The 21,006-nt window shown below is 34.8% G+C and overlaps 3 protein-coding genes and 1 non-coding gene across 19 annotated transcripts; all 4 read left to right on the top strand.

Moving 5' to 3' along the window:
- The first annotated feature begins 3,523 nt into the window (after positions 1-3,523).
- Positions 3,524-7,281, top strand: LOC141666457 (serine/arginine-rich splicing factor RS31-like). The gene is made up of 6 exons (XM_074472477.1): positions 3,524-3,661; positions 3,766-3,904; positions 5,874-5,986; positions 6,123-6,352; positions 6,483-6,851; positions 6,982-7,281. Exons 2-6 carry the CDS (start codon positions 3,790-3,792, stop codon positions 7,001-7,003), a joined length of 849 nt encoding a protein of 282 aa, XP_074328578.1. The 5' UTR covers positions 3,524-3,661; positions 3,766-3,789; the 3' UTR covers positions 7,004-7,281.
- An 864-nt stretch (positions 7,282-8,145) lies between these two features.
- TRNAV-AAC (transfer RNA valine (anticodon AAC)) lies at positions 8,146-8,219 on the top strand. The gene has a single exon. It is a non-coding gene; the product is annotated as a tRNA-Val (tRNA).
- Positions 8,220-8,270: 51 nt separating this feature from the next.
- Positions 8,271-17,565, top strand: LOC141668815 (bifunctional fucokinase/GDP-fucose pyrophosphorylase). Of its 16 annotated transcripts, none has more exons than XR_012553220.1 (12): positions 8,273-8,678; positions 9,345-9,618; positions 10,150-10,514; positions 11,033-11,159; positions 11,326-12,339; positions 13,119-13,849; positions 13,963-14,383; positions 14,685-14,887; positions 15,513-15,753; positions 16,172-16,272; positions 16,821-16,962; positions 17,068-17,565. XR_012553220.1 is itself a non-coding variant. In XM_074475831.1 (7 exons), exons 1-7 carry the CDS (start codon positions 8,346-8,348, stop codon positions 14,359-14,361), a joined length of 3,243 nt encoding a protein of 1,080 aa, XP_074331932.1. In that variant the 5' UTR covers positions 8,273-8,345; the 3' UTR covers positions 14,362-14,441. The 16 variants fall into 16 exon arrangements, 1 of the variants encoding a protein (XP_074331932.1); XR_012553226.1 differs by having other exon boundaries at positions 16,217-16,272; XR_012553222.1 differs by having other exon boundaries at positions 17,170-17,564.
- A 748-nt stretch (positions 17,566-18,313) lies between these two features.
- On the top strand, positions 18,314-20,381 carry LOC141668609 (uncharacterized). The gene is made up of 4 exons (XM_074475562.1): positions 18,314-18,469; positions 19,419-19,538; positions 19,678-19,768; positions 20,019-20,381. The coding sequence occupies exons 2-4, from the start codon at positions 19,425-19,427 to the stop codon at positions 20,147-20,149; spliced, it is 336 nt and encodes a 111-aa protein (XP_074331663.1). The 5' UTR covers positions 18,314-18,469; positions 19,419-19,424; the 3' UTR covers positions 20,150-20,381.
- Positions 20,382-21,006: the final 625 nt, after the last annotated feature.

The raw sequence follows: 21,006 nt of genomic DNA on the forward strand, positions 1-21,006 counted from the left end.
TAAAGCTAAAAAGACAAATCTAAAGCCAAAAGATTATGTTGCAAAGAAACCTCCAAGGCCTAAGGTAAAAGGCATTGTGATCAAGGAGAAGTCAAATACTGAGGCATCAAAGCCCAAAACTAGATCACAAACTGAGATTGATCCCAAAGACAAAGGGAAGGGAAAAGTTGATGAACCAACCAAGCCACTGGAGATGAAAATTCCTAAAATCCTGATGAAACCAGTGTGTAAAATGGTTCAAGTTACTGATGATACTCTTGTTGAAGATAAAGATGTTCAAACTCTGAGAAGAAGGAAGATTTCTGAAGAATCAAAGACAACCTCTGACAAAGCTCAAGTTGTTCAGAGTAAAGAACTGCAAGCTACAACAGAAACAACAAGTTCTGATAAAGTCATCAAGACATCAACCTCTGACAGTACTCAAGTTGATTTAGACAAGATGGAAGTAGCTGATAAAACGAAACTTCTATGGAAAAATGTCAAACCATCAGATCCAAAGAAAAGCCAATTGCTGTCTACTTTCATGACTATTGGGTTAAATGCTAGAGAACCAAGAGACAGGGCTAGGTTAGGTTCTGATGAAGCTAAGATCAAGACAGGAGTTGAAGTTGCTACTAGAGATCTATTTATGTTGACTGACAGACCTCTTGAAGATGTTACACAGAAACACCTTGATAAGGTTATCTCTGTTCAAGTGGTATTGTATGTTCATGACAAGCACAATATCAAGGAAAATCTGATTCTATTTCTTGAAGATGGAAGGACATATCAGATGTCAGAATCATATGTGCTAAATAAATCACTGAAAGAACTTCAATTCTTTCATTACCTTTTAGAGGTAAAGTCAGACATTACCAGGAGATGGTCAAATTTCATATTGAAGACCATAAGAGATAAAGCTAGAATTTCTGGTTCAATGGTTACAGAATTCATTCCTAACATAGTTAAAGATGATGGAAGTGAAATTTCAATGAAGAAGGATTCTGCTAAACTTGAAGTGATACTGAAAGAGAAATGTCTATGCTACAATGAAGATTCTTCCCACCCAAGGGTAATAAGACTGGATGATGGTTTAGAAAGAAACCATATCTCTGCTTTAAGGACTGCAATCTACCAGATTGGAAGTCAGGGTGAAGAGATGAAATAAGTGAAAGCTACAATGTCTCAAGTCCTGAGGAATAAAGAAGAAAAGTTGATATCAAACTTTATCAAGAATCATTTTGGATTCAGATTGACTCAGTGAGATTGATAAAAGTTACAAGGACTGTAAGTTGTAGTTAGTTATCTAGTTAAACTCTTATTGCATTTGTACTTAAATGTTTTTGACATCATCAAATCTATTAACTTGTATATTTTGCATAATTTACAAGTTGGGGGATATTGTTAGATATATTTGAGATGTCATGTCTAATATGATTTGTGTTTAGTTTTCAGAACTTAACAACAGGACAAATCAGGACTTATTGAAATCAGGACTTAATGGAAGTCATAACTTAATATCAGAACTTAAGGTCATATCAGAACTTAAGTGCGGGAAGACTTTCAGTTAAGGAAGGAAGCTGATTTACAGGAGAAGATCGAGACTAAAACAAAAGAAGATATGCATGGAAAGAGTTAGAAGACTGGAAGACTTGTAGAAGATATCTGATTGATATATTTTAGGAGACAGAATTATATTCCATATCAATTAGAATATATCTTATAAATGTGTACTATATAAACACAGACTTAGGGTTTATACTATATGTCTTATCATTATCGAGAAGATTATACATTGTAACCTAGCAGCTCTTAGTGATATTTGTTCATCACTAAGAGAGAACAACAGTTCTTATTGTAACTGAGTTTATTCAATATACTTGATCTTTGTTATATACTTGTGTTAAAATTGATTTAATTGTATAAACACTGTATTCAACCCCATTCTACAGTGTTGTGTGAGCTAACAATATATACGCTAAATTACTAAATTATTAGTCTATTATACACATAGGCCCCGTTTTGTATTGCTGTTGCAGACAGCTACAACAGTTTTTTGCTGAAAAGCTGTCAGATAGGTGTTTGGTAAATTCTAAAAGCTGCTGTCTGGAAAATCGCTTTTAATCTAAAAGCTGTTATTAGCAAAAACATGTCCCCCCATGCTTTTGGAAAAAGCCGTTTTCATCTTTTGTAGAAAGTACCTATCAGTTTCACCATCAAACCTTTTCAAAAAATATTATTTTTATATATTATATCTCAAAATATGCATAAATTAAAAAAAATACCAAACAGTCATCTAATTTTCCTGACAACACTTTTTTCACCAGCATTTTTTCTCACAGCACGACAGTTTTTAACAGCCATGATCTACTTATCCTACTAAACTACAGTCACAACTTATCATATTATTAAAAAAATAGTGTTATATTCCGCTAAACTGCTACATTGTTAAACTACTAGATGTAGTATACTTATTCTAATAAACTAAGACCACATATTATTCTATTATTTTTTTATAAATGTATTATTATTATTATTATTATTATATATTTATAGCAATATTTTAAAATTATAATATAATGAGAAAAATAAATTTTTTAAATATTAACAGAAGCTCGTACGATGCGCGAAATTTAAGCTAGTTTTATTAATGACATCTTTGACATACTCTTAGTTAAAAGTTTTTGCACTTCGAGACGGTATAACAATACAAATGTTATTCCTTTTTTTTGCCATAGCGAGGTACCAATACTTGCTTCACCTGGTTAATAAATTTATACTATAATATAATAACCAGAATGTGGTATAATTTATAATTTGGTTAATCCCTCATTTTGGTTATTCATTTACGATCGTCAGATCTTCTTGGTCAAATAATCAGAACCGTTAGATCCAAACACTAAAAAAATACACTCCACAAGTTCTTAGGTTCGAATCTCGTCAACAACATATATTTAGATTATTATTTATGAAAATACATATAAGTTCTCAAGTTCGAATCCCGTTAACAACAAACATTTATATTATTTATAAAGATACATATAAGTTTTGTGTTTCGAATCTCATTCACCAACAACAAATATTTATATTATTATTTATGAATAAGATCTCATCAATCATATACTATTTATACTATTTGAATCTAACTTGAAATTATGAAATTATAATTATATAATCATTATATAGTATTTAATTATTTAAATAGAATTTTAATAAAATTATATAAAATAGAAATTAAAATATATAAATATAAATTAAGACTCGTGCATCGCACGAGACTGACTAGTATAGAATAATGGCAGAGTGCACGAAAAAAGGTTACAAAATGACATGGCATAACTCGTATGAAATAATTTGATTGATGGGTATTTTGAGAACCGGTTGTATTTTCCATAAATAAATTATATTCTTCGCCAAACAAAATAGAAACGAGAATGAGGCAGCGCAGCCCAATGGATTGCGGGCCATAACCGAAGTTGTAAAATTTGTGTAGCACTTATTAGGCCCAAAAGGGCGAGGGGCCAGCTTCGAAAAGGGTAGATTGTAGAACCTGAAGGAACTTAAATGTAATTATCCCCCTTAGGGCTTCCAATATTATTTTTTTATATATAAAAGAGGGTCTATCTAAACGGAAGAGGGTTGTAATTTTCACTTCGATTCCAAGCGCACAACAACAACAAAGGTACGATTCTCCTCTTCAACTGCTGTATCTATAAATAATCAATCAAGTATATATCTGTATGTATCTATTTATTCTATGATGATGTAATTGATTTTTGTTCTTAGAATTGTTTTGAATTTGGGGAAAAGATGAGCACTAGCAGGCCTGTTTTCTGCGGAAACTTCGAGTACGAAACTCGCCAGTCGGACCTGGAGCGGTTGTTTTCCAAGTACGGACGAGTCGAGCGCGTCGATATGAAATCCGGTATCCTTCATTTTATCCTCTCTGTTAATTTTAATTTTATTTAGGGCTGATAATGACTTTTGTAGTTATTTAATCTGTTTTGGCGAATGTTGAGATATGTTTATGCGCCTCGTGTAATGATTACTTACGCTGCATCTGCAATGTGTGTAATTATGGTTTTTAGGGTTCTTTTGTTACTGTAAGAATTGGTCGGTGCTTGATTGATTTTTAATTTTTTAAGAGAGATAGATTGGTGGATATGGCTATGCATCTTATATCCAGGGATATTGTACTGTTCAATTTAAGATTCAGGAACATGAAAGTTTTTTTGGAAAAAGAAGACAAGTGATTTGTAAAAGTTTTTGTACTAAATGAAGGAGAAGCATAGTGAATATGTTTGCTTTCCGCAACTTTTATTGTGTAATGAATGGAGGAAAGTTGTATACATGTATAAGGAATTCCTTATTGTCAAATATTGGTGCTTTTTAAAACAATTTGAACCTAGATTATTGTTTCGTGTTTTTCCCTTTTCCCATCTGGTTTTTGAGACAAGACAATTGAATCTAGATGATAAGTGGGAAATTAATTTCTTGATTATATCATTGCTTTGCTTTGCTTTTAGGCTTCAAAATAGGCAACTCGGCTGATTTAAGAGTGAGCTTTTATCTTTAATCCTTTCTGTTACTAGATAGGCAATATTCTAATTTTTGTATAACCGTGTGTAATAATTCGATGAGAAGTTTGGCATCTTTTTGATTGCAACTAAATAGTGAATACATTTTTTCTTTGTTTTTTTGCTCAAGAGTTATCATACTAAGACCTTGAAATTGTGTTTGTTTCTTTTGTATCCTTAAGCTTTCTGTATTATCTCTTTGTCACACACACACCGACACACACACATACACTTTTTGACAGTTTTTTCGCTAAATGATTCCATTTTTCTGCAAGTATGCATTGGAATTAGGTTGTAAAATAAATACACAGTTCTTTTTTCCCTATTTAATTTTCGGTAAAGCCATTCTTTGTAATAGCAGGGACCTTTTCAATTATTAAGGCTGGAAAGCGCGAAGCTTTTACCACAAATTCCCCATAGCCATAATTTAGTAAGATATATAAGAAATGGTTGTATCTTACAGTGGGTCTGAATTTGGCTATGGATGTGTATTTGTACATGCATCAGAATCAAGAGATTTAAATATAAACACATTTGCAATTGCACTTTCAATTTTAATAGGGAGAATAGACTCGTCTTGTACTAATTTATGCTTTATTACAAAGCTAAGGTGCAAATTTCCCAACGTTAGACATGAGCGGTTCTGCTCTTGTTCCATTAATGTATGCTGGTGGAATTAACATGTTGGCAGCCAAAAGTTTTGAAATTTCCTTGGAGGAGAACTCCGTTTTAAGTGTTTCTTTTCACGCAGGAACATCTACTAAGGGAAATGATCTTTTACCATGGCTTGCCAACATTTTGCCCGTCTGCTCTCCTTCCTAATCACAGATAGATTCATTCATTTACTCGATCATCTGTATCTTACTTAGCACACTGCCCCAAAGTTGCATAACAAGAATAGTCATGGTGGATATCAATTCTTCATGCCATGCCTTTAACCTATGATTATAAAGCGGTCTGAATTCAATCATGCCATCTCACTGCATCTGATCATAAGGAGATTGATGATCCATTTCATGCAATGCCTTCCATCACTGAATTCGTGCTGTGAAAATGGTGAAGCATGCTTGACAATGACACAACTAGACTTGATTTCTTGGATTTAAATGTCCCACCCCGTCATCTTTTAGTTCACCATGCAACAACGGCTCTACATCATAGTGTTCATCAGTTCACATATTTGCAGGTTTTGTATATCTATGTAGTTCTTAGAGGGAAAGAATCTTGAAAGTGGATGAATGTATTCTGCCTAATGAAGCGATCATGATGCCAAGTTTAAAATTTTCATCGTGATATCTTACCTTGGTTCTGTTACAGGCTATGCATTTGTTTACTTTGAAGATGAACGTGATGCTCGAGATGCCATCCGTGCTCTTGACAATTATCCGTTTGGATATGACAGGCGCAAGTTGTCAGTGGAGTGGGCTAAGGTTTGTACAAGCTTATGCCATCTCAATTTACTATATTTTGTAATGCTTTTAATTGTTTTTGCAGGCAGGTTTAGAATAGAAATTTTTTCTTTGTAAACAAGTTAAAGATTTACAAATGTTTTCTTTGATGTATCAGGGCGAACGTGGCAGGCACCGTGATGGCTCTAAATCTGTAGCTAACCAGAGACCAACTAAGACATTGTTTGTCATAAATTTTGATCCTATACGCACAAGGGTCCAGGATGTTGAAAGACACTTTGATGTTTATGGAAAGGTTCTTAATGTTAGAATTCGACGCAACTTTGCATTTGTGCAGTTTGAAACACAAGAGGAAGCCACAAAAGCTTTGGAGTGTACCCACATGAGGTATGTAAATGTAAATAAATGCATACATTCATGTATGTTATTACACACACACACATATATATATATATAGATATATTAGTCATTTGATATAGGTATCTGACGTAAGGAGCTTGTTTCCTTCTTTTTGCAGTAAGATACTGGATAGGGTGGTTTCAGTTGAGTATGCATTGAGGGATGATAGTGAGAGGGGAGACAGACATGAAAGCCCTAGAAGAAGCTATGGAAGGCGAGATAGTCCTAACAGAAGGTCAGTAAGTCCAGTGGGGCGCAGAGGTCGTGCAAGTCCTGATTATGGCCGTCGTGCGAGTCCTGATTATGGCCGTCGTGCAAGTCCTGATTATGGCCGTCGTGCAAGTCCTGATTATGGCCGTCGTGTAAGTCCTGATTATGGCCGTCGTGTAAGTCCTGATTATGGCCGTCCTCATAGTCCAGTGTACGAGAAGTTCAGAGGTCCATCTTATGATAGACACAGGAGCCCTGAATTTGAAAAATATCGCAGGTAAATGTCTCAATATTGAATGTCAAATCATGTTTTTTCCTCTCTTAACATAGCATGCATTGTTTTTCTTCTTCCTTGCTTGTCATTGTCTTTTGTTTTTATTAAATTAAAGCCCTTGTTTATGCAACAGCCGATCACCTGTCAGGAGGTAGAGGAGGTGATAAGACATCCGAGCCTAGGGGGGGAGTTGGCCATGAAATATATGCTGTCTGCAAGCAGTTTAGAAGTCAATTATTATTGTGTAGGGAAAGAGCTGTAGTAGCATTGTTCTATTGGGATTTTTAACTTGTATTGGTATCTGGATTTCTTATGCTCTAGTTGGTAAGTCTTTATGATTTGTTGGAATGATGTTAAGTGACTAGACCCGCGTTTGTGCATGTTAAAAACTACCATCCATGAATGACTTTAAACTTGTTATCCAGATATATAATGTTTAGTCAATTGTGTTTTCAAGTCTTAAAGTCTCAGTTCACAATTATTTTTTATAATAGACTACTAATTTTTTTAGTTTGGTTGCATATGTCTGATCTTGCAATCGGAGAATGTACTTGAGTTTGTGGCTTCTCGGTAAGTCTATATATTTTCAAAAGTAGTCTTGACGCAATACATCCTCGCATAATATATATATAGCCAACCACTCAAATCTCTATAATAAGTGCCTTTGATCAATGTTAGATATTTTTAAAAAAATGTACTTAATAGTTATTAACATAGGATAAATTATAAATTGGTATATTCGTAAGTTAAACTTGGAAATCCAGAAAACATTCTCAAATTTCTTTTCAAATATAACAGGTATGTACGTCCGACTGGTTCCCTAAAATGATTATAAATATCATACTCAATGAGACGAACTAAACATCTACAATTCTACATTGATATCATTTGAAAAAGTCCAAAATAATCTAGTATTTATGGTGTGTGTAGTAATAATTAAAGTAATTTATGATGTTGTGAACTCCCTGAAGGCCTGAACGCAAAATAAGTTGATCTTTTGAAGCAACCACGCAAAGATACAAATCTATCTTGCATATTAATGGCCCTATGTAATTCTCAAACAAATTTTAAAAAGGGAAGAAAACAAGTGTAAGATAACTATATTACTATCATTTTTATTTATAGTTATATTCCCGAATTTTAAAAAAAACCGAAAATAACTTGTAATAAAATAAAAATTTGAAACACTTTCGCCCCAGACAAAAATGGGATTAGAAATTATTTTATTTCCTGATCACTTGACTCTAGAGATAGTGATATAGTTAATTTATTTGAATGCTCAACTTAAACCACAAAAGGTTTCGTGGTGTAGTTGGTTATCACGTCTGTCTAACACACAGACGGTCCCCGGTTCGAGCCCGGGCGAAGCCATTATTTTTTCCATTTTCTAGAAAATTAATTATCCAATCCAAACACAATTGAGCAGTGTCGTCTGTCGGTGATAAGACATAACTTGACTTGATCCATTTTATATTTTTGGTAGTTGGTTGTAAAGAGATGGAAGGGGAGAAGAAGAGATGTGGCAAGAGAAATGAGAAAGCAGAGGTGGGCGAAATATTAAGAAAGTCATGGTTTCATCTTAGATTATCAGTGAGACACCCATCTAGGGTTCCCACTTGGGATGCTATAATTCTCACTGCTGCTAGCCCTCAACAAGCTCATCTTTATGAGTGGCAGCTTTCCCGTGCTAAGCGTCTTGCTCGTATTGCTCATTCTACTGTTACTCTTGTTGTTCCTGATCCTCAGGGTTGTCGAATTGGCTCCGGTGCTGCCACTCTCAATGCCATTCTTGCCCTTGCTAAATATTACCACCTCCATTTCGATTCTCATGTAATCATTCTTATTACCCCCCCCCCTCCTTTGATATTTGTTTCGGATAATAGGTACTCTGAATTGTACTTACTGAATTATGACCACATTACATTTTAATAGTATATTATGCTTACTGAATTATGATCACACTACTTTTCGATAGTATGTATTTTAAGTGACTTCGATGAGGATTACATATAAGGATTAAATCACTTTGATAAGGATTACATTTAGATGGAAAGTATAAGGAGGATTACATTTAGATGGAAGGCAAGCCAGCAACAAGTGGCCTTCTTTTCTTTTCTTTTTTTTGTAATTGGAGTTAGACAAATACTTTTAATTTATGTATTATATATGAATTAAGTTTCGTATTTTGCTGCTCCTCATTTCGTTTGTGATAATGTGGCATGGACCCACCGAGGAATCTTCTCCTACCTTATTCTTTGTTTTCGAGACTTGAGAATGGCAATAGGTGAACCTCTGTTGAACGAAAGGTTGTTTAACTAAAATTATATTGTTAATTGTCATTGTAAAGAAACATTTTATACTTCTTGCTACTCTTCTGGGGGCATTTACAAGAACTCAAATTACGTTAACTGCAGTACTCATTTTGTTTCCCACTTCACTATTTTTTTTGTGTAGATTCTGTTTCTTCTTTTCTGAAAATGTTTTCCTTGTATGCAGCTGAAAAATATAGACTCTTTAGGAGCTCCTGCCCTTGATGAGACATCTAATAATGAAGTTTCCTCGCTGATGGTTAACTTCCTGGCTAAAAAGCACATTCTATTGCTTCATGCTGGTGGTGACTCGAAAAGGGTCCCATGGGCAAATCCGATGGGAAAAGCTTTCTTGCCACTCCCATATTTAGCAGCAGAGGACCCTGATGGGCCAGTTCCCCTGCTTTTCGATCATATACTTGCAATTTCTTCATGTGCAAGACAGGCTTTCCAAAATCAAGGTTAATTGTCAAGCTTGAAAATTTGATTTTTGTTCCTTGAAACCTTAAGATTAAGTAGTATCTCAATATTAAGTTTATTTTATCGCTAAAGGAAGTCATACATGCAGCATTCAGGTTGTCACAGAGAAATCCCTAACAGACTTAGTCAGATGCTGTTTTCTAAATGTAGCATTAAGTTGTGCAGAACAGTTACCCTACTAGTGATGGCGATTATTGGTCTAGTTTGATTAAACTTTAGGAGATATATCTACAAGAATCATAAAAGTTGTAGATAAGAGAAAGCAAAATTATCCATAGAGAATTTGACTAACTGTCTTCTGTGTAATTGTGAGTAGGTTTCGAGACATTCGCTGCATTTTTATGTATTAGTAGTTTTAGGACTTCAAATATATTTTTTACCCTTTTTTGCAAGCTTCGCTTGATTATAATTCCTTTGATATTAAAATGCCTAGTTGATGCTATAAGAATTCCTTCTTAAAGGAAACAGAATCAAATTAACATGATGAACTTGTTTTGAATACATATTTGTAGGTGGAATTTTAATTATGACCGGTGATGTTCTTCCGGTTTTTGATGCATTCTCCATGGTTCTTCCAGAGGATACTTCCTGCATTATTACTGTTCCTATAACTCTTGACATTGCTTCCAACCATGGTGTAATTGTGGCTTCCAAATCCGGGAGTTTCAGTGAAAGCCATTCTGTCTGTGTAGTAGAAAATTTACTTCAGAAACCTAGCATTGAGGAACTTGTAAAGAATCAAGCTATTCTTAGTGACGGTAGAACATTGCTTGACACGGGAATAATTGCAGTTAGAGGTAAAGCATGGGTGGATCTTGTTTCAGTTGCATGTTCTAGCCAACCGATGATTTTCGAGCTTCTGAAGACCAGACAAGAGGCAAGCATTCATTAAAAACATCACCCCAAATATCACTATTTGATACTTCATCATGTGGAATAATCTTTGTTTCCATGCTATGAAAGTGCTTCACTGTATCTGGAACTATGCTTTTGTCTGTTTTTAGCAGTATTTCTATTCACTCTGCTTATTCATAGAGCAACTGGAAGTATCAGAAGAACCTTTAGTTGAGATAATGTAAAGTTGCTTTGAAATTTATGAGTTCATTTTTTGCATTTGATTTTCATGTTTATTTCATGAACTACCTCCAACCAGAGATGCACATTATAATTCTTAATAACCTTTCTGTGCATGACTATTTTATTTTGATTATTTTTTTGTGCGCATGCTGTTGATTTATCCTATCTTCTCCAATTCAGTGTAATAGTTACCGTTGTATGTGAATCCTTTCTACTTCTGCAAATTTATTTGTTCTTCCTCATATTAGTGATCCTTCTGTAATAAATTATAAACATATCAGTCATTTTTGTTGTTCCTCGTTCAAATATATTGTGCAGATGAGTTTGTACGAAGATCTGGTAGCATCTTGGGTGCCAGCAAAGCATGCATGGTTAAAGCAACGCCCTTTGGGTGAAGATCTTATTACTGGATTGGGGAACCACAAGATGTTCAGCTATTGTGCTTGTACGTTGTCGTCATTTGATGTTGTTAATGTTAGTACTGGTTTTACCATTGTCTAACATTATTGCCTACCTTAACTTTGCACACATGCATACCGCTAAAGTTATGGTTCTGAATAATGAAATTCCACATCTATGCCCTTCAGTGATATGATAACTTACTTATGCAGATGATTTGTCGTTCTTACATTTTGGAACTTCAAGTGAAGTTTTGGATCATCTTAGCGGGATTGGTGCAGGACTAGTTGGCCGTAGGCACTTGTGTTCTATTCCAGCAACAACAATATCAGATATTGCTGCATCTGCTGTCATTATATCTAGCAAAGTTGCAGCTGGTGTCTCAATTGGAGAAGATTCTCTTATATATGATTCTTCAATCTCTGGTGGTATACAGATTGGTTCATTATCCATAGTTGTCGGTGTTAATGTCCCTGCAGGTGATGGTAGGTTACAAAGTGATACATTTAAATTCATTCTTCCAGACCGCCACTGTCTGTGGGAGGTTCCTTTGCTTGGATCTGCTGGAAGGGTTATTGTGTACTGTGGCCTCCATGATAACCCCAAAAATTCACTTTCTAGAGATGGAACCTTTTGTGGGAAACCATGGAAGAAAGTGTTGGATGAATTAAATATTCAGGAAACAGACCTCTGGAACTCAGTAGGAACTCAGGAGAAATGCTTGTGGAATGCAAAAATATTTCCTATTCTTCCTTATTTCGAGATGCTAAGTCTTGCTATGTGGCTGATGGGTTTGAGTGATAAAAAAGATAGTAACTTACTTTCACTATGGAAAATGTCATCCCGTGTTAGTTTGGAAGAGTTGCATTGCTCAATCGATTTTTCACAAATGTGTACAGGTTCCACAAGTCATCAAGCTGAAATTGCAACTGAAATTGTTAAAGCTTGCCTTAGCTATGGCATACTTGGGCGGAATTTGTCTCAGTTGTGTGAAGATATTCTTCAGAAGGAAGCTTTTGGAGTCAAATTATGCAAAGAATTTCTCACCATGTGCCCTAATCTCCTGGCACAAAATCCAATGATCCTTCCCAAAAGCAGGGCATACCAGGTACAGGTAGATCTGCTCCGATCCTGTGGCAATGAATCTGAAGCGTCCGAAGTGGAGCACAAAGTTTGGGCTGCAGTTGCTGACGAAACTGCTTCAGCAGTAAGATATGGCTTCAAAGGTAAACATATATTTTAGGCAATCTTTTGTTAAGCTATTATCCTTTACGAAAAGTTTAAATTTGTAAATTTTACCACTTTAAACCCTAAATGTTATTAGGATTATCTGTTAAATTCCAACTGTACATGTGTTTTGCAAGGTGAGCGATCTGTTTCTTGTAGTTGTATGATAACTGTAAGTCGTACAGAACCCATGACTCTTAGTTGTGAGTGGTTGGGTTATTTTGCATAACAAATAATTGCTTATTAAGGTGGCCAGGCCTCTCTCTTGATCACTAATTATTATTACAATGTTATCTACCGACTACCATATTATCACATGGGCCTGCCGGAAGCCATTTCGACCAGAATTTGTGCATTTTTTACAGGGCATATCAGATGATCAAGAGAAGAATCGTCTTTTTTACTTTCAATCGTATGACCACTTTAAAGCTAACTCATTTCACGTGGACATATTCAAAACACACAGTTCAATGATCACTTACAAATTAAGCAGTCGCTGTTTAAAAAGTTAAAAAGGACATACTTCAGGGTCCTTAAATGGATTATAGCCTTAATAAAGGCTAAAACTAGATGATATTAAAAATTCCTGTCAAGCTTTCAGTTTAGCTAATTATGTAACTCTTTTGAATAATTCTTTTTCCAAATATGTTGATTATCATTTGATATTACTATATTACTGTTTCAAATTCATTTTTTTCCTTTCAATGTGCAACACTATATGTTAACCTATGTGTAGGTATTCATGTACCTTTTTATCACTTTTTTCTCTGTTTATCAGAAGATTTCCTGGAAACATCCATCGAGAATCTCGGGATAACGAATCAGGGAATTGAATTAAAGGGTCGTCATTGTGAATTCTTTTCAAGAAAGGTAATTGTGGAATTACCTGTCCGTGTGGACTTTGTTGGTGGTTGGAGTGATACTCCTCCCTGGAGCTTAGAGCGTGCTGGTTGTGTACTGAACATGGCAATAACTCTGGAAGATTCTCTTCCTATCGGTACCATCGTGGAGACAACAAAGACACCTGGAATATGGATCAGTGATGAAGACTCAAATCAGTTATATATCGAAGATTTTGCTTCTATAACGACTCCTTTCGAAATTAATGATCCATTTCGGCTTGTAAAATCTGCATTGCTAGTTACTGGCATCATCCATGACAAGATCCTGCGATCAGTAGGCTTGAAGATCAAGACATGGGCCAATGTCCCTCGTGGTAGTGGTTTAGGGACTTCCAGCATCTTAGCTGCAGCTGTTGTGAAAGGCCTTCTTCAAATAAGTGATGGGGATATAAGTAGTGAAAATGTTGCTAGACTTGTTTTGGTTTTGGAACAGCTAATGGGAACAGGAGGTGGATGGCAAGATCAAATTGGAGGCTTGTATCCTGGCATAAAATTTAGTACTAGTTTCCCTGGAATACCATTGAGGTTGCAGGTTACTCCCTTATTAGCTTCTCCCCAGCTAATTAAAGAGTTGCAGCAACGTCTTCTTGTGGTATTTACTGGACAAGTGAGTACATGTTTTGAGATAACCAGACTTGATTAAATTTTCAATGACTAGTACTTCCTGTCTTCTAAAGGAATTTAATGGACTTTTTAGCATGTTTTTAATGTTTTGTGTAGGTTCGACTCGCACACCATGTCCTACAAAAGGTTGTGACTCGCTATCTCCGTCGTGACAGCCTTCTTGTGTCCAGCATCAAGCGCCTATCCGAGCTGGCAAAGATTGGGAGGGAATCCTTAATGAACTCTAACATAGATGAGATAGGGAATATAATGTTGGAGGCATGGAGATTGCATCAAGAACTTGATCCTTACTGCAGCAATGAATTTGTTGACGAACTTTTTACATTTGTGAATCAATATTGTTCTGGTTACAAGCTTGTTGGTGCCGGGGGAGGGGGTTTTGCATTGTTACTAGCTAAAGATGCTGCATCTGCCAAGGAAATGAGACGTTTACTTGAAGAAAATTCAAAATTTGACATAAGATTTTACAATTGGAACATCTATTTGCCGAACTAGGAGAAAGCTTCATACTTAGAAGGTTGATCTATGACTACTTAATTCACATTTCATTCGATCATCGAATATACACATCTGTTTGGTTCTCTTGTATAATTTTTTTTAATGTGATTGTAGCAATGAACAAGTCTACTATAGTAGATGCAAACTCAATAAGGTTCAATTATTATAAAATTACAATGAGAAGTTTTCGTGGACACTGTGTATTTGTAACAGAAACATAGAAAGCTTAAATAATGAGGCTAATAACCATGTGCAAATGTTCACAAAAAAGTTGTTCATTTGTGGGCTCATTTGCATAGTGAGTTGTTTGATAATTGCAGATCAGAGTTGAGCTTTTGCAGTGGATCAAGAAAGGGAAAAGAAGCGGATCCTCATAGAGTATAGTGATCGAACCAGGTGATCGCATGGATACTTATACAGTAAACTCTGTCTCACTCTGATGATAACATTATCTGTCTATTTCACTATGGTGCTTCGTCAGATATATTCAAGGGAATTGCAATGTTGGTCAGTGTGGTAGTAGGTACTACTTGAAGTTTCTCTTTTTTCTCTATATTGGGAATACAGATCTTATTTATTGACTGGATAGTGGATATCATAGTCTTGAAAAATAAATAGGATAAATTTTAGTTAACTTATTTTAGTTAAGACCAAACATGATATTCTCAAAGCGCGAGGGAGCTTTGTGCACTATGCACGACCATTGTTCTTTTTTTTTTACTTGTGAGAAGACTCATGTAATTTACACACTAAATGTATCGATTTTACTAATTTTTTGGTAATCTCAAGATTCTAGGAATTAGAGTAACTGGAATCAATATCAGTTATATTTTCGTTGACATTATGCCCCCTCCAGAGATGTAAGGCTATGATACTGATGTTGCTCCATATATGTGATCATGAGTGGAAAATTATTTAAAGTGTGTCTGTGATAACAAGATAAGCCAATTTTTATTGTCCCTGGAGGCATATACTTGTATATTTCATTTGTACTGGCCATTTTAATGGCGTCAGGACTGCTGTTAATAAAGAAATTGAACAATTAGTCACTTAATATAGCTCAATTGATCACATATTGTGTAGATTGTATACATGAAGTAATTCAACTTATGCAAGTTTCTCAGTGTCAAATAAAGGGATGTTTTCAGGTGTCAAGGAGTATAATAATGTCAGTTACACTTGCTATGCAAGTGGGCGACGTTATTTATTTCTATGGTTGCTGGCTAAACCAAATTTTGTGTGATCAGCTAGCTGGTCCAATACTTCGACAATTACTTTAATTCTAGCTCATGATGAATATCCAGATGGGGTGCTGTAATGTGTTTGATCATTTCTTTCTTGGTGCCATCATCAAAAGCTTGATGCTGTATATAACCGCTTGACAAGGAGGTACTTCAATACGTTTAGTATTCCCGTACAGCAATGTTCATTTGTCCAGCTGCCATATGTATGTATGCTTGATTTGATGATTTTGTCTTTGTTTTCACTTATTTTGCCGTATCACATTTGTTTTATGACATTCGGCTAGTAATAACTAAGAACTTAGTCAAATGCATGTATATTCAAAATTCTTCAGGGTCTCTGGTGCCTGTAACAATGAAGATAATTGCAAGTTTATGGTGGTTTTATATCTTGAAAAAAAGGAACACTAGGCTAGTCTTTTGTACATTTGCTTCTTATTAAAAGTTACCTGAATATGTGAGTTGATACAAGCACATACCCTCTTAATGAATAAGCACAACTGTGTCGGAGTTCTGAATTCAAGATACTGTTCAATGGATGTCAAAGTTGATTTCCTGATGTGCAGGAAGAACATGGCACCATAATTGAATTGAGCTTTAATCATTGGCAGGATACGAGAAAATGTTGCTGCTGCAGCTGCATGAAAATTGTTGTCAGTTAATCCTGGTAAGTTCCATCCATAAAACTCGGGAAAGCATAAATTTATTGTAATCTAGTAAAAAAATGTTAGTTAAATGGAATATTACAAGAATACCAATTAACAAGTACAAGTAGACATTCCTAGAAGAAAAACTGAAATTTCAAGAATTATAAGTTCGATTTTTTCACCACAGTACTGCAATCCAATGGACACATAAACGAAGATACCTGGTAACACGTTAATATGGTGTTCAACCTGCAGTAATCAATAAGATATTAATGGGCTATTCTATTTGTATATGGTAAAAGGCACTTTCAATTCTTGTTAGTCTATTGTCTATTGTAGGGAGATGGTAGGGGGTACATTCAGTTCTTGTTTGATGGTTTGCTGATTTAGTTAGATGGTTAATCTTAGATTGGTGTTTTCATTTGTACATGGGATGTTGCATGTGATTTTCTTCTGTATACATGGACTCAGTAATTTTCTCGCGGAACTAAATTAGAGCAGCACTACTAAAAAATCTAAGAAATGTTGCAAACTCGCTCTGTTAAGACTACCAAGTATTTTACGTCAGGAACTTTTGATATAAGCAAAAAATTCCGGATAAGCGGGACTGCTCAAGGTTTGCAATTCTACTGCACGCCCATCAGATTATTGTTTTCAGTACTTGCAGCTGATTTATTCCGACTAATTATTAAGTTGAGCTGTGAGGATAAGTAAGTTTATCTGAAGTTTACAGCACCTCTGTTAGTTTTATCATTTCAGCACCCCGGTCAGCATGTACATCTAGCATCTAAGCTATGTTTGTTTGCACTTTGTAGGGTCTATAATCTCTCAGACATTTATGTTTTGTACTCATACTATCATATGGCCTTGGTTTACATTCAATCTTTTATGATACAAGATTCTGGCTCTTCCGTTAGGTTACCTATATGACTCCTTCCTCTGGAAGAAGAGAAGTGCATTTTCGGACGACCAGGGAATGATGGGCTAACTTGGTGGGAGTGGGTTGATTACGGGAAGCAAATCATCCGTGACAGAATGCTTTTGGCGGTTGTATTTGTTTGTGCTTTAAGCTACTCTCCTCTACTTGGTCCTTCATTTTGCCACCAGCAGTTGTCTCTAATTTCTTTATACAAACACTTTTTGTCTAAATAAACTACTTTGGTGATAAAAATCTACAACAATTCACAGTAAAGAGTGGCCCTTCAAGAACTGTTGTTTTGTATTTATCCAAGGCCAAGTGTTCAGACAATCACTTATTCACAAACCTGATGGGTTACAAACCAGTTTCGATTTGTTTCATTTACAGGCACCCCATAGCTTCACACAGAACAGACAGCAGCAGCCAATGTTACTCCGGTTACCTTTTTTACGTTGGTCAATTAATAAGCATAATACACGGGATATATTGATCACCTTAAAAAATTTTACAAGAATAAATATATTGTAGAAAACACAATGGTTACCGTGCAGCTACTTTGAATTTCATTAACTTCCAACTGAAAAACTTTGTATTTTAAAAGAATTTAGACTTTCTACATGTACTTTGAAGCAATGTCCCATGTTAAAAAACGGAGTTTTTATATGTTAATTTTATTAACAAAACTATTCAGAAAAATATAATTTTCAGAAATAAGATATTAATGTTTGATTTTTTTTCCAACACAAATTAAAGTGATTATAATTTTAAAACGAAAGAAATATTGTTTAAACACTAAAATCATTTATTTTTAAATTAAGTACCTATATATATATATATCTTACAAAAATTGCTATTATTTTGAAATATCATTCACATAAAATTTAACTTATATAATAACTTTGTACTATCAAACCAAACGAAAACATAAATCTTTTATACCTAATAATTCTGGACTTTTGAAAATAATAATTTAAGTTTTATATAAATTAAGAGTAATGCTAGAAACAGAAAAAATTGTTACAAAATAGCTGATGTGGCCGTATGAAATGATTTGATTGGTGTTTTTGATATAAATGCAGGGGGTCCATTTTCATATAGCCAATAAAACCCTAATTTGGTATCCTAGCATTTTCCATTCCATAAATTAATTATGTAACTAAAATTACTGTTACTGCAAAACCTAATTTGAAATTGAATAATTCCGATTCAACTTGACTGTATATATTAATATTAGGCTCCTCTGTGTGTTTGGGTAAATATCACTCGCTCCTCAAATCTCATCTCCTGCCCTCTCAGAGGTGTGCATCATTCTCCCCCTTTAACAATTACTTGTTACAAACTTACCATTGAAATTTTTATCCATTATATATTTATATTCTATGCTTGTTTCTTTACATGAATTGTGCGTTTTCAATGTTTTTGATTAGGGCTTTTTTCTTTGCTTCTTTTCTAATCTTTTACTTGCACATATTATACAGACATACATACATACATACGTACGTACATATAATTTGTTATACGGATTTTTTTAGTATATTGGTTTTGCTAGCTACACAACGCAATGGCTGTAATTCAATGTTATGGAAGTTTACAATATTACATCGAGTTAGTTTTGATTGAGCCGTTTGATGATTTCCGTATCAATGGATAGAACTAGTTTAAGAATCAATTTCTATTGAAGGCATTTAAAAAATTGTATGTAGAAGTCATTGGCATATCTATGAATTCTACTCGATTCACCCTAAATTCTTTTAGTCGTTGATTTTTAGAAGGTTTCGGAAAGTCCCGGTATAATTCACCTCTAGAAATAATTAGAATGTAAGTCAATAACTGTACTGCTAGAAGATATGACAATTGGCCCAGCTAGATAATTTAGTCGGGGTTAACAAAGTGTGAAGAACACTGGGGAGAAGGGGAGAGAGGAGGACAGGATAGAGATTATATCAATAACCTCAAACTTTGGACTTGCGGAGTACCACGAGACTGGTAGCTAATTAGCTATCAAATTAAGTCACATGCTTTATCCAATTTTAATTATTTTAATTGAGTATTTACTCAGTACCTAGCTTTAACATGGTTTTGTAGTATGATTGTTATAACCTTCTCACACACACACACATAAATGTATATTGCAAATTGTTTTAAATATGATTTATCTATAGTAGTTGTTCATTGAAATATATACATATTCTTCTGGGGGATGCTTTCCTATATGCTGATATATTCTTGCTCTTAATTATATTTCAGTGTAAGATGGAATTCTGTCCAACTTGTGGGATATTAGTGCAGTTTGAGTTGCCCTATATGGACCGCCCTGGTCGATTATATTGTCCAGCATGTCCTTATGTCTGTAACATCGAGCCCAAGGTATTATAATTTGCTCTGTATCGCTATATATCTCTATATACATTCTTTTTGAATGTTTTTTTATTTTTGTATGTTTTGTTCTCTTGTGTTGTCAAATTATTAAAAAAAATCAACAATAATGATCTTGTGTGTGTTACAGGTTAAGATAAAGAGGAAACATAAGTTGGTTACTAAACAGACTGACCCTGTCATTGAAAATGATGATTTCAAGAATGCAGCTACGACAGAAGGTGATTATGCCTTTTTTCCCTGCTATATCACGCATATAGTCCCTCAAAGTTTGTACCTTTATATTCATTTGCTCCCAACATATAATATAATATAATATATTCATTTTTCTTCAATAACCAATAAACATACAAGAAACACTTTTTCCATGTGGTTGATGCCATTTTATGATGTTAAGTTAGAGTGTTAGTCTATGTATTCTTTCACTCGTTTGCTTTTATATGCTTTAATATTGTTGACTTCCTTTTGTAGCCAAGTGCCCACAATGCGGTTTTGGCAAGGCAGCTTACCAACAATTTCAGACCAGGTCTGCTGATGAGCCTATGACAATATTTTATTGGTGTATGAATGAGAAGTGTCGAGCACGTTGGCGTGAGGATTGAAGAGGGCCTTGGCAAGGGTTCGTGTTTCCATGTTCCGTTTACCTAGGTGCTTTCGTTTGGGTTCAGTTTGCCTACTTCAAATTGCCTTGCTCTATTTCCCCCCTCCTTCATCCACATGCTCCTGGATACATGTGTTGTGATATTATTTTTTAAAAACCTATATCTACAAGATTTGTTGCACGATTTGATTTGGAGCACCAATCCTACGTTTATTTGCTATGCTTCACTTGTACCACCTCACCTGTGTCGAAGTGCTTGGGCAGCTGTTCTTTTCTTTAAATGTAGCACCGTAGTTGTGTAGAACACTCGCTCTACAAGTGATTCCGGTCATTTTTTATGATTATAGAACTTTAGAAAATACAGCTACAAAAATATTAGAGTTTGTCGATAAGAAAGCAAGTCTATCCATAGAGAATCTGACTAGTTAATTGCTCAAAATTTTTATCCATGTCTTACACGTTGATGGATCAGTAGTTTTAAGACTTCAAATATGTTGTTTAAAGTGGGTCAACGCATCACACCCTTTTCGTTGAACCTTATATGGGATTGTAATCAGAGTGCATCAAACGAAGGGAAGTTTTGCAGGTTTAAAGGGTACAACTAATGTCAATTGTACTTGCTATGCAACCAGACTTATTTTATATCTACTGTTGCTGATTAAATTAAAATTATGTGCTACAGTATTTGCGAGTTAGTCCACTTCTTTGACGTTGACTTCAACCAAGAGCGCTAGTGTTGTCTTTTGAGGAATACGTAATGTAATGTGTTTAACTATTTCTTCCTTGATTCCTTAATCAGAAGCTTGTAGTATTTGCAAAACTACTTGCTTAGCATATACTTAATTGAATCCACCTGTC

Source organism: Apium graveolens, chromosome 6, assembly GCF_009905375.1.
Source record: "Apium graveolens cultivar Ventura chromosome 6, ASM990537v1, whole genome shotgun sequence".
NCBI classification, from domain to species: domain Eukaryota; kingdom Viridiplantae; phylum Streptophyta; class Magnoliopsida; order Apiales; family Apiaceae; genus Apium; species Apium graveolens.